Genomic DNA, 10,000 nt, shown 5'->3' with positions numbered 1-10,000 from the left:
ACCAGGTCACCTGCTGCTTTCTGTCCACTCTCTGCCCTCCCCGTGCCACTCGCTGCCTAGGGATGTGACCTGGAAGGCCTTGGCCTCTGGTGTCCAGCTGGGGTTTGGCTGTTACAGAGTCCTGGAAGGAGACCAGAGGAGGGAGGGAGCCGTCTTAGTTTTCCATCACTGTGACGAAATAACCCAATGATCAATGTATAAAGAGAAAAGGTCTACCTTGGCTCACACAGGGTCGGAGGTTTCAGGTCCTGCTTGGTTGGTGCTGCCGTTTGGGGCCTGTGGCGAGACAGCCCCATCATCGTGGCAGGTAGAGCAGGGTACTTACTAAGTGAGCCTGAGAACCAAGGGAAGAAAAAGAGTCTGGGGTCCGAGAGTCCTCCCTTCACCTTTTTTTTTTTTTTCATTTTTTCTTTTTGTACCAGGGATTGAACCCAGGAGCAGCGACCCCTGAGCCCCATCCCCAGCCCTGTTCTGTATTTTATTTAGAGACAGGGTCTCGCTGAGTCGCTGAGGCTGGCCTCCAACTTGCGATCCTCCTGTCTCAGCCTCCCGAGCTGCTGGGATGACAGCCGTGGGTCCCCTTTCTCAACGTCCTCCCTCCTGGGTGGTCCCCCTCACTTCCTGTCTTTGACTTCTGGGGTGCTTGCATGTTCATCTCCCCCTGGTTAGGAATTCCTGGTTCCCAGGGGTCATCTAGGGCCAGGAAGTCTCTCAGCCCCAAATAAGCCCAGGGTTGGATTTGACACGGGGACCCCAGGCTGCACCTGAGGCCGGAGAGGCTCTGGCCTGAGGACAGCTGAGAACCTGAGACCACAGCTCCACCCTCCAGACACACTCCCGTCACATCTCCGGGGTCACTGGACCTGCCTGCTCTGATGTCCCCAAAGGCCAAGGACCTAACCAAGTTAATGTTTCCTCGGCAGGGTACACACAGCACCCAGTTACCGAGTTCCCAAAGAACAAGCTGAATCATGCTTATACAACTCCCTACCCACCCACTCACCCGTCCATCCAGGAAGCCCTGACCCACAACCGAGGCCCGGGTCAAGGACATGGCCGGACCCAGCTACTGAGGGGCCAACAGAAAACAAAGCTTGTCCATCTACACTCAGCAAGGACACTTGTGCTGCCACCTTAAGAGAGACTTGTAAGCCAGGTGCGGTGGCCCACGCCTGTCATCCCAGCGGCTCGGGAGGCTAAGGCAGGAGGATCGCAAGTTGGAGGCCAGCCTCAGAAATGGCGAGGCCCTAAGCAACTCAGTGAGACCCTGTCTCTAAATAAAAAAAATAAAAATAAAAAGGACTGGTGATATCAGGCTCCATGGTTAAGCGCCCCTGGGTTGAATCCCCAAAACAGAGAGAGAGAGAGAGAGAGAGAGAGAGAGAGAGAGAGAGAGAGAGATCACTGTGCCTTTCTTCAGCAGCCACCTGACATACCACAGTGGGACAGCCAGAGGATGACCTTTCTAGATGCTCCCGTTCAGAGGGGGCTGTGGATGGGATGGGGCAGGGGCCAGGCAGTGGTCACTCGTGAATGACAATTCTAAAATCCTGCTGAGAAGGTGCCGGGAGTTCCTTGATTAGGACTCAGTCTGACTTGAAATTGAAATTGATTTTCCACAATTCACAATTTGGACTCCTCTAAAATGTACCCCATGTTTTCGACTATGGCGTTTCTCCGTCTACTTTTCTGTAAGCAGATTTTGGGGGAATCCGGAGGTCTTTCCTGACCTTTTCAGTCCAAGCTGGCGTTGTCTTGCCAATACGATTCTTTTAAAAACCTTGTGCGTCTTCTATGAATCTCATGAAGGTCCACGCCTCCGAAAACCATCAAACCCACACGTCTCTGGGACAAGCCTTCCTTGCCCTTGGGTTTTTGCTGGTGAAGACAAGCTTTGAAGCTTCTTTGAAAGCTCTGTCATTGGACTGGATGCCCTTTGGCTCTTTTTGAGAACCCCCCAAAATGCTCTTTGTTCTCTTTTTGAGAACATTCTCGTCTTCGGCTTCCTCTTGCCACCCGCCTTTCCTGACACGTGTCTCTAGTGGGTCTTTGCCTGGAATCCACTGGTTAATTTTAGCATCATTCGTCCTCTGGAGAGGCTGGGAATTTTCAAAACCAGCATGAAAGGTTTCCTGTTTTTAACTGTATTTTTCTTTTTTTCTTTTTTTACTTGTTCTTTTATATTTTAGAATAAGCTGCAAGAAGAAGCCTTTGGGCACCATTTTTGCTGTGGCTGTGGGGTGTCCCCAGAGCCCCCTTGGGGGTGATGCAGGAAGATCCAGAGGAGGAGTGAGGGGGTGTGAGGCCTGAACCCTGGCAGGGAATGGCTCCCTGGGGGTCCCCTGGTGGCCCCTGGTGGGGTATGGGGAGGAGGTGGCCCTGGGGCTGTGGCTTGGGGTCTCTATTTGTCCCTGGAGAGTGGAGTCCCTGCTCCCTGGTCCCCATGGGAGCTGCTCCCTCCCCACACTCTTCCTCCATGATGTCCTGCCTCCCCTGGGCCCAGGAGTGGAGCCGCTGTCTGTGGACTGGGACCTGGGACACCCTGAGCCCCACATCCACTGTCCCCCTCTGCAGTTGCCGCTCTGATTTCCGGACTGACCCTTGGGGTTGTGCAGCCTCTAAGCCGCCGTTTCTGAGGTTCAGTACACCCCACTTTCCCCCCTGCAGGCTTCCGACATTCAGTCCTTCAACCCACGAGTTTTTATTGAGCACCTTCTGCATACAAAACCCACACTCAGGGTGGGGGAGTCCAGAGGCCAAGTGGTCCTTGTTCTCTTGCTGCATTTGTGGAGAACTGGGAGTCGAGTGTCCCCAGAGGTGGGGGTAAAATTGCCATTGGTGGGGGAGGAGGTCATGGAGGACAATTAGAGGCTCTCTGCAGCCCTATATGGGAGGGATCTGGGGGACTGCGGTTAGGAAAGTTCCCCTGGAGATCTGGCTTTTAGTGGGCACTTCCTGATGTCTGAGGAAGTCAATCAGCACAGGGAACATTCATGAGTCCCAGAGGCGTTTATATAAGGGACAGCAGAGAAGGAGGTTGGAACCCAGAGAACAGGGAGCCTGTACCTGAATGCAGTCTGGAGGACTTATCAAGGACGTGTCACTTCTATCCTGCAGGCCCATCCTGGTGCACGGGCAAAAACGTGCATTAAGTCATTCAACAAACATTTGTTTAGCAACTACTATGTGCTATCTTGGGGACAGGGGAATGATACACCTGTTAAGTTGTCTGCCTTCCAAGAATCACAGTCTAGGGGGAGAGATAAACACTGGAGCCGGGACCTGCCACCTACGTGTCTCTGCATCAGATGTATGTGATTTCTGCTGCTGTTTGGGTTGTTTTTGGGGGTCCCGGGGATGGAACCCAGGACACGCTGGGAAAATGCTCTACTCCCTCCCTGGGGAGTCTCCAAGGGTCCACAGTACGAGTTCTTGTCCTAAATCCTAATGAATGCAGGGGACAATGGAGTGGGCAAAGCGCCCAGCCAGGGTCACACAGTCCCTCCCCTCCCCCTCCCTCCCCTCCCTTTCTGTCCTCTGCCCGCCCCGCGCCCCTCCTCTCTCAGCCCCGTGGTGTCTCAGGACTGGAGGGGGCGGGTCCCACCTCCTGCTGCCCAAAACCTGTCTGCGCCACCTCCAGTCCCAGGACCAGGGATCCCACAGGTTCCAGCTGCCCGCGTCGCGTGCACCTGCAGCCACCGGTGAGTCCCCTGAGTCCCCGCGCCCTGCGCTCTGCGCTCTGCGGGCGGAACGCACTCCGGGAGGGGGGTCCCCAGCTCCGCGGGGACCTGGGACCTCGGGGACTCGGGACCTCGGGGAGCATCTGGCCGGGACTCAGGGCTGGGAATCCCGGCCCGCAGCCTCACCAGGGGGTCCTCAGGGGACAGGATGGGGACAGGTGGGGATCGCGACAGGGCGGGCTGGTGGACAGGGCGCAGCATTCTGGGTGGTTCGTGTCGGGTTCACAGAAGAGGAAGCTGAGGCTGGGGGGGGGGGGCAGCCTGTTTCTGGGCAGCTGTCCACTTGCCCAGGCTCCCCTCTCCACCGGGATCGCGAGGTCCCCCCTGATTGGTCGGACCGGGGGGCTTGGCACCAGGGCCTTTTGTGATTGGAGGGTCTTTCCGGACAAAAGGGGCTGGGCAGGCCGCCAGCTCCCTGCCCCCCTCTCCCCAGCGTGTCCAAGGAGGAGGCGGCGGCTGGACCAGGACCCCCCACCCCCAGCGTGGTCCCCGAGGTGATCCCCAGAGCCAGGTCCCCAGCAGGTGATCCCCAGGTCCCCAGGTGATCCCCGGAGCCAAGTCCCCAGCATCCCCAGGCCCTCTGCCACCTGGGTTGGCGGTGGGGACCGAGATGGAATTGAAAGTGGATTCTCGGGGTTAAGAGGCCTGGGCTTCAGCTGCCCGCCCACTTCCCCTGACTTTGGGGGAGTTTCTTAAACTCTGAATGTGGGGGCGCGGGATTTTTTTGTTTTAAACCAGGGAGTGAACCCAAGGACACTTAATCCCTGAGTCGCATCCCCAGCCCTGTTTTATATTTTATTTAGCGACAGGGTCTCCCCGAGTGGCTTAGGGCCTCGCTAAGTGGCTGAGGCTGGCCTCCAACTTGCGATCCTCCTGCCTCAGCCTCCGGAGCCGCTGGGATGACTGGCGTGTGCCCCTGCGCCGGGCTAGAGTGGCGACATTGAACAGCGCCTCTCTACTAGGGTGCCTTGAGAGTGACAAAGGCTGTGAATGTCGGGTCTGTTCTTCCTGCCAGATCACTCTCACAGCATGCTGGCAGAGGACATCGGGATGTCCCTTGCAGAGACAAGGATTCTGGGGCCCCCCGGGGATGGTAATGATTCACCCGGGGTTGAACTCAAGTCTGCAGGCTCAGGGGGACAGGCCTCTGTACCTTGGCCTGTCTCCTGTGTCCAGGATTGTGGGAGTGACTGGGGCTACAGTATGACCGACCACCCCCCCCCCCAGGGAACACCAGCTCTGGGAAGGACAAAGCCGGGTGCTAGGACAAACACCTGATTGCAGGACAGAGGTCAGCCTGGGGCCAGCCAGAGGGCAGCTGACTGAATGCCAGGCTGCTGGGCTGAACCCTGAGCCCATAACTGCAGCTGCAAGACCACAGCGGGGAGAAATGGCCCCTGGATGTCCCTGCAGAGTGGCCAGGGCTGGCAGGCACTGGGGGCTGGACTGGGAGGTGGGGGCCGGAGCCCCTGAATGTCCAGCTGCACCCATAGCTGTCCCTCAGCCTCTGCAAGTAGGGAAAGGACCCTGGGCCTTAAAAACCCTGGGGTGGCTCTGCAGCCTCCCCCTCCCACACTGCCTTTCTGGAGCCCAAGCTTGTCCCACCCTCCTGCTCCCCCAAACTGAGCTCCCCTCAACCTCAACAATAGCCCTGCAGGAACTTAAACTGATGAGGCCTCTCAGCAGCCCAAGGGTTGTCTGTGTTGAGCTTTTATTTTTCTACAAGTAGATGTACAGTAAAAAAAAAAAAAAAAAAAACAAATAAAAGATTTTTTTTTGATACCAGGGATTGAACCCAGGGGTGCTTAACCCCTGAGCCCCGTCCCCAGCCCTTTTTCTATTTTATTTAGAGACAGGGTCTCCCTAAGTTGCTTAGGATCTCACTAAGTTGCTAAGGCTGGCCTCCAACTGGCAATCCTCCTGCCTCAGCCTCCCGAGCTGCTGGGATTACAAGCGGGTGCCCGTGTACCTTACTATAGAGGAGTATTTCAGTTAAAAAAAAAAAAAATTACAGTCATTGGAAAACCTTGAAACCCAAAAACCTCTGCCCAGGGACTTTGAACATTCCAGGGTAAATCTTTCCAGGTATTTACAGTGTAGATAAACAACACACACACACACACACACACACACAGAGGTATGCACACACAAATCAGAGTGTTTGCTGCCTCTTGGAGTTTGGCTTTTATTGCTATTTCTAACAACCCAGCTTAGATAGTGTGAATCTCCATACCATAAAGAAGCACACGGATTTTCATTTGCTTGTTCACACATAATTTAGAAGTGAAATTTGACTCAGGAGAGATGAACCTTTTTTTTTTTTTTTTACAGTTTTTTGATATTGATTGTTCATTTTTCCATAACCTGGCCAACACAGGATATGTACCTGATTTTCAGTATTTGCCAATTTTGTAGGAGAAATACACTCCCGTACAAACATTTTCTTCTTTTTTTTGAAATAAAGATTATCTTATTCAAAATGAAGATTTACCAATATTTTCTGATATATTTTAAATTATATTTGTTTCTCTAAATTTTTATATTTATTTCCAATATTTTCTAATATTATAATAATTTTTATATTTATTTCCAATATTTTCTAATATTATAATATCTTCTAATATATGAATTTTTTTTGGTACCAGGGATTGAGCCCAGGGGCACTTAACCACTGAGCCACATCCCAGCCCCTTTTTATATTTTATTTAGAGACAGGATTTCAGTAAGTTGCTTAGGGCCTCACTAAGTTGCTGAGGCTGGCCTCCAACTTGGAATCCTCCTGTCTCAGCCTCCCAAACCACTGGGATTACACAAGTGTACCCTCATGCCCGGCTGATGTCTTGATTACTGTATCTTTATTTTATTTTATTTCATCACAGAACTGGGGGTTGAACCTAGGGACACTCTACTGCAGAGTTACATCCACATCCCTTTTTCCTTTACTATTTAATTTTGAGACAGGGTCTCCCTAAGTTGCTGAGGCTGGCCTTGAACTTGTGATCCTCCTGCCTCAGCCTCCTGAGTAGCTGAGATTTCAGGCATGTAATCCTGTTTATAGCAAAATCTTTTTTTTTTATTATTATTATTATTATTATTATTATTTTAATGATATATAACATCAGGATACATTTTGATGTAATCCCCAACAGCATGGAATGTGATTTGCTCTGATTCAGTTCCTGACACTCCCCCGACCTTTTCTCCTCTATTTTATTGATTTCTCTGAAAGTTATTTATTTATTTATTTATTTATTTATTTATTTTTTTAAATTAGTGTCTGGTGGATGTGCTTGATGTTGGGATTCACTGTGGTGTATTCTCGACTGCGTGTAGGGATGTTCGGTCAGATTCATTCCGCTCTTCTTCCCTTTTTCTGTCTCTCCTCCCTCCCCCTCTATCTACTTCACCTACTTTAATAATATTTCCTCTCCTTTTTCCCCCCAGCTCTCCCCCCACCCCTTAATTTCACCCTCCTTATTGTGTGTCAGACCCACATATCAGAGAAAACATTCCACCTTTGGACTGGCCGATTTCACTTAGCATGATAGTTTCCAGTTCCACCCATTTGCCGGCACATGCCACGATTTCATTCTTCTTTAAGGCTGAGTAATATTCCATGCCACGTTTTCTTTATCCATTCATCTGTTGGAGGGCACCCAGGTGGGCTCCACAGCTTAGCTATTGTGAATGGAGCTGCTATAAACACTGATGTGGCTGTGTCCCTGCAGGGTGCCGATTTCAAGTCCTTTGGGTACCAACGAGGCGTGGGATAGCTGGAGCAAATGGTGGTTCCATTCCCAGTTTTCTGAGGAATCTCCATCCTGCTTTCCAGAGTGGCTGCACCAGTTTGCAGTCCCACACAGCCACATCTGAGTGTGCCTTTTTCCCCCACGTCCCAATAATATTTCTTGTCACTTGTATTCTTGATGATGACCACTCTGGCTGGAGCGAGGTGGAATCTCAGTGCAGTTTTGATGTGCATTTCATTTCGATGTGCATTTCCCCAATTGCTAGAGGTGCTGAACATTATTTCATATATTTGTTGACCGTTTGCATTTCTTCTTTTGAGAAGTGTCTGTTTAGTTCTTTTGCCTGTTTATTTATGGTTTTTATCTTTTTTTTGGGGGGGGGGGCGGTGTTGGGTTTTGCTTTTTGTGTTTTCTCACTTCTCTGTAGGTTCTGATATTCACGCCCTCTCTGAAGAGCCAGTGGCCGAGGGATTTCTCCCCCTTCTGTAGACTCTCTCTTCTTACGCTCAGTGGTTTCCTTTGCTGTGTCCACATAAAACCTTAGAATTATTTCGTTGCTGTCCACAAGATAAAGTCGCTGGGGATTTTGCTTGAGACGCCATGTTGAACCTCTAGACCAAGTTGAAAAGAACCGACCCCCGAGCAACGTTGAGCCTCCCTTATCCATGAACATGGTATATCTCCCCCACGTATTTGCCTTGAGAGCCTCTCCGTTCTAATTGGTGCACACACGCAGACCATGAATGTTGGAATTGATAGCTGACACATTTGGATTCATCATCCCAGGGGTGTCCCTGTCACTGAGCTACACATCCCCCAGCACCGGATCTCACTAAGTTGCCTGCCGTCTGTGTTTTCCTAGAGATTTATTCAATAGCGTCGCACTTACATTTCCCTTTCTCTGCATCCCCCTGTGACCCAGGAGCTCTGTCGATGGGGCGGGGAGGTGCACGTGGCTTGGGTGAGGGGGGGGGGGGACAGGTGCATGTGGCTTGGGTGAGGAGGGACCGTCCTATGGTCCTGATTAGATCTCATTCTCTTTTAAATTGTGCTAATAGTTATACCCACTAGTGGAGTTCATTCTGACATATTGATAAATGCATATGACATCATTTTCTCCATTTCAATCCTACAAACTATCCTCTTTGCTCTCCTCCTCCCCCCCACCCCAGATCCTATTCATCTTCTCTGATGGTCTTCCTTTTCTTTATTTATTCTTTTTTTTTTAAATTGGTTTATTTGTTTTCGTTAGTTACACATCGCAGTGGAATGCACTTTGGTATGTCATATATAACGGAGTATAATTCCTCATTCTTCTGGTTGTCCATCATGTAGAATAACACCCTTTTTTATATTTTATTTAGGGACAGGGTCTCGCTGAGTTGCTCAGGGCCTTGCTAAGTGGCTGAGGCTGGCCTCCAACTTTCAATCCTCCTGCCTCAGCCTCTTTAGCTGCCGGGATGACAGGCGTGGGTCACCGCACTCTGCTGGCATCTTTCTTAATAACAAATGGGGAAACTGAGGCTTGATGGGACTTGACCGAGCTCACAGAACCGGTCAATTATAGAAATGTGCTCAAATACGTCTTAGGAGACTCGACACTGAGCATTTCTTGCTCATTTGGGGGTTCTTCAAGAAGGAGTCCCCTAATGCTCCAGTCCCCTCTGACTCACCTGCTGTGGCATTGGAGGTGACATCTCGCACATCCTGAGTCCCACGTGCATGTTTGCTCGGGTCGTCCTGCTGTCCGTGGGACCCCAGAGGCCACCCGAGGCAGGCAGGCCAGGTGCCCTGAGCTGTCCCCCAGGCCGGCCGCTAACCCCGCTGCCCGATTCCTTCCCAGGTGCCTTGGGCCACCTCCACCACCATGAAGATCGCGGTGATTGGACAAAGCCTGTTTGGCCAGGAGGTTTACAGCCACCTGAGGAAGGAGGGCCACGAGATCGTGGGCGTGTTCACCATCCCAGACAAAGATGGGAAGGCGGACCCCCTAGGTGAGTGAGGGCCAGCCAGGAAGTGGGCGGGGCATCCCGGTGGCCAGGGCGGCCAGGGTGCATGCGCAGGTGCGGGGTGCTGGGGTCCTGGGTGGGGTCTGGGAGGCAGTGGTCTGCCGTCCACCTGGAACCCTGCTCACCCTGGGCAGGCGGAGGGGCCTGCAGGCTGGGCCTGGGCCTCTGAGGGGCAGACACAGTGTGTGTGTGCGCACGTTGTCGCCAGCTCTGTTGCTCTGGGAGGGAGCCACCAAGCTGGGGTCCAGCAACTAGAGGGACACTACTGAGGCTGAGATCCAGATCTCGAGGTTTGGATCCCGTTGCTGCCTGGGAAGGAGCTGCAGGGTTGGCTCAGTCAAAGAGGCAAGGCTGGGCTGGGTGCAATGGTGCACGCATGTCATCCCAGGGCTGGGGAGGCTGAGGCAGGAGGATCGCAGTTTGGAGGCCAGCCTCAAAAACTGAGCAAGACCTTAAGCAACTCAGCGAGACCCTAGCTATAAATATATTTATATATTTAAAA

General features: G+C 52.0%; 1 protein-coding gene across 1 annotated transcript in view; it reads left to right on the top strand.

The window, feature by feature from the left end:
- The first annotated feature begins 9,356 nt into the window (after positions 1-9,356).
- The window catches only part of Aldh1l1 (aldehyde dehydrogenase 1 family member L1), an 18,476-nt gene continuing 17,832 nt past the window's right edge, over positions 9,357-10,000 (top strand). The window contains exon 1 of the mRNA XM_071605962.1: positions 9,357-9,487. Within this exon, the coding sequence (XP_071462063.1) occupies positions 9,357-9,487 (131 nt within the window). The remainder of the gene's footprint in view (positions 9,488-10,000) is intronic.

The sequence above is a fragment of the Marmota flaviventris genome, chromosome 20 (genome assembly GCF_047511675.1).
Source record: "Marmota flaviventris isolate mMarFla1 chromosome 20, mMarFla1.hap1, whole genome shotgun sequence".
NCBI classification, from domain to species: Eukaryota; Metazoa; Chordata; class Mammalia; order Rodentia; family Sciuridae; genus Marmota; species Marmota flaviventris.
Note: the sequence above shows the minus strand (reverse complement) of the source record. Positions and strands in the feature narration are given on the sequence as shown.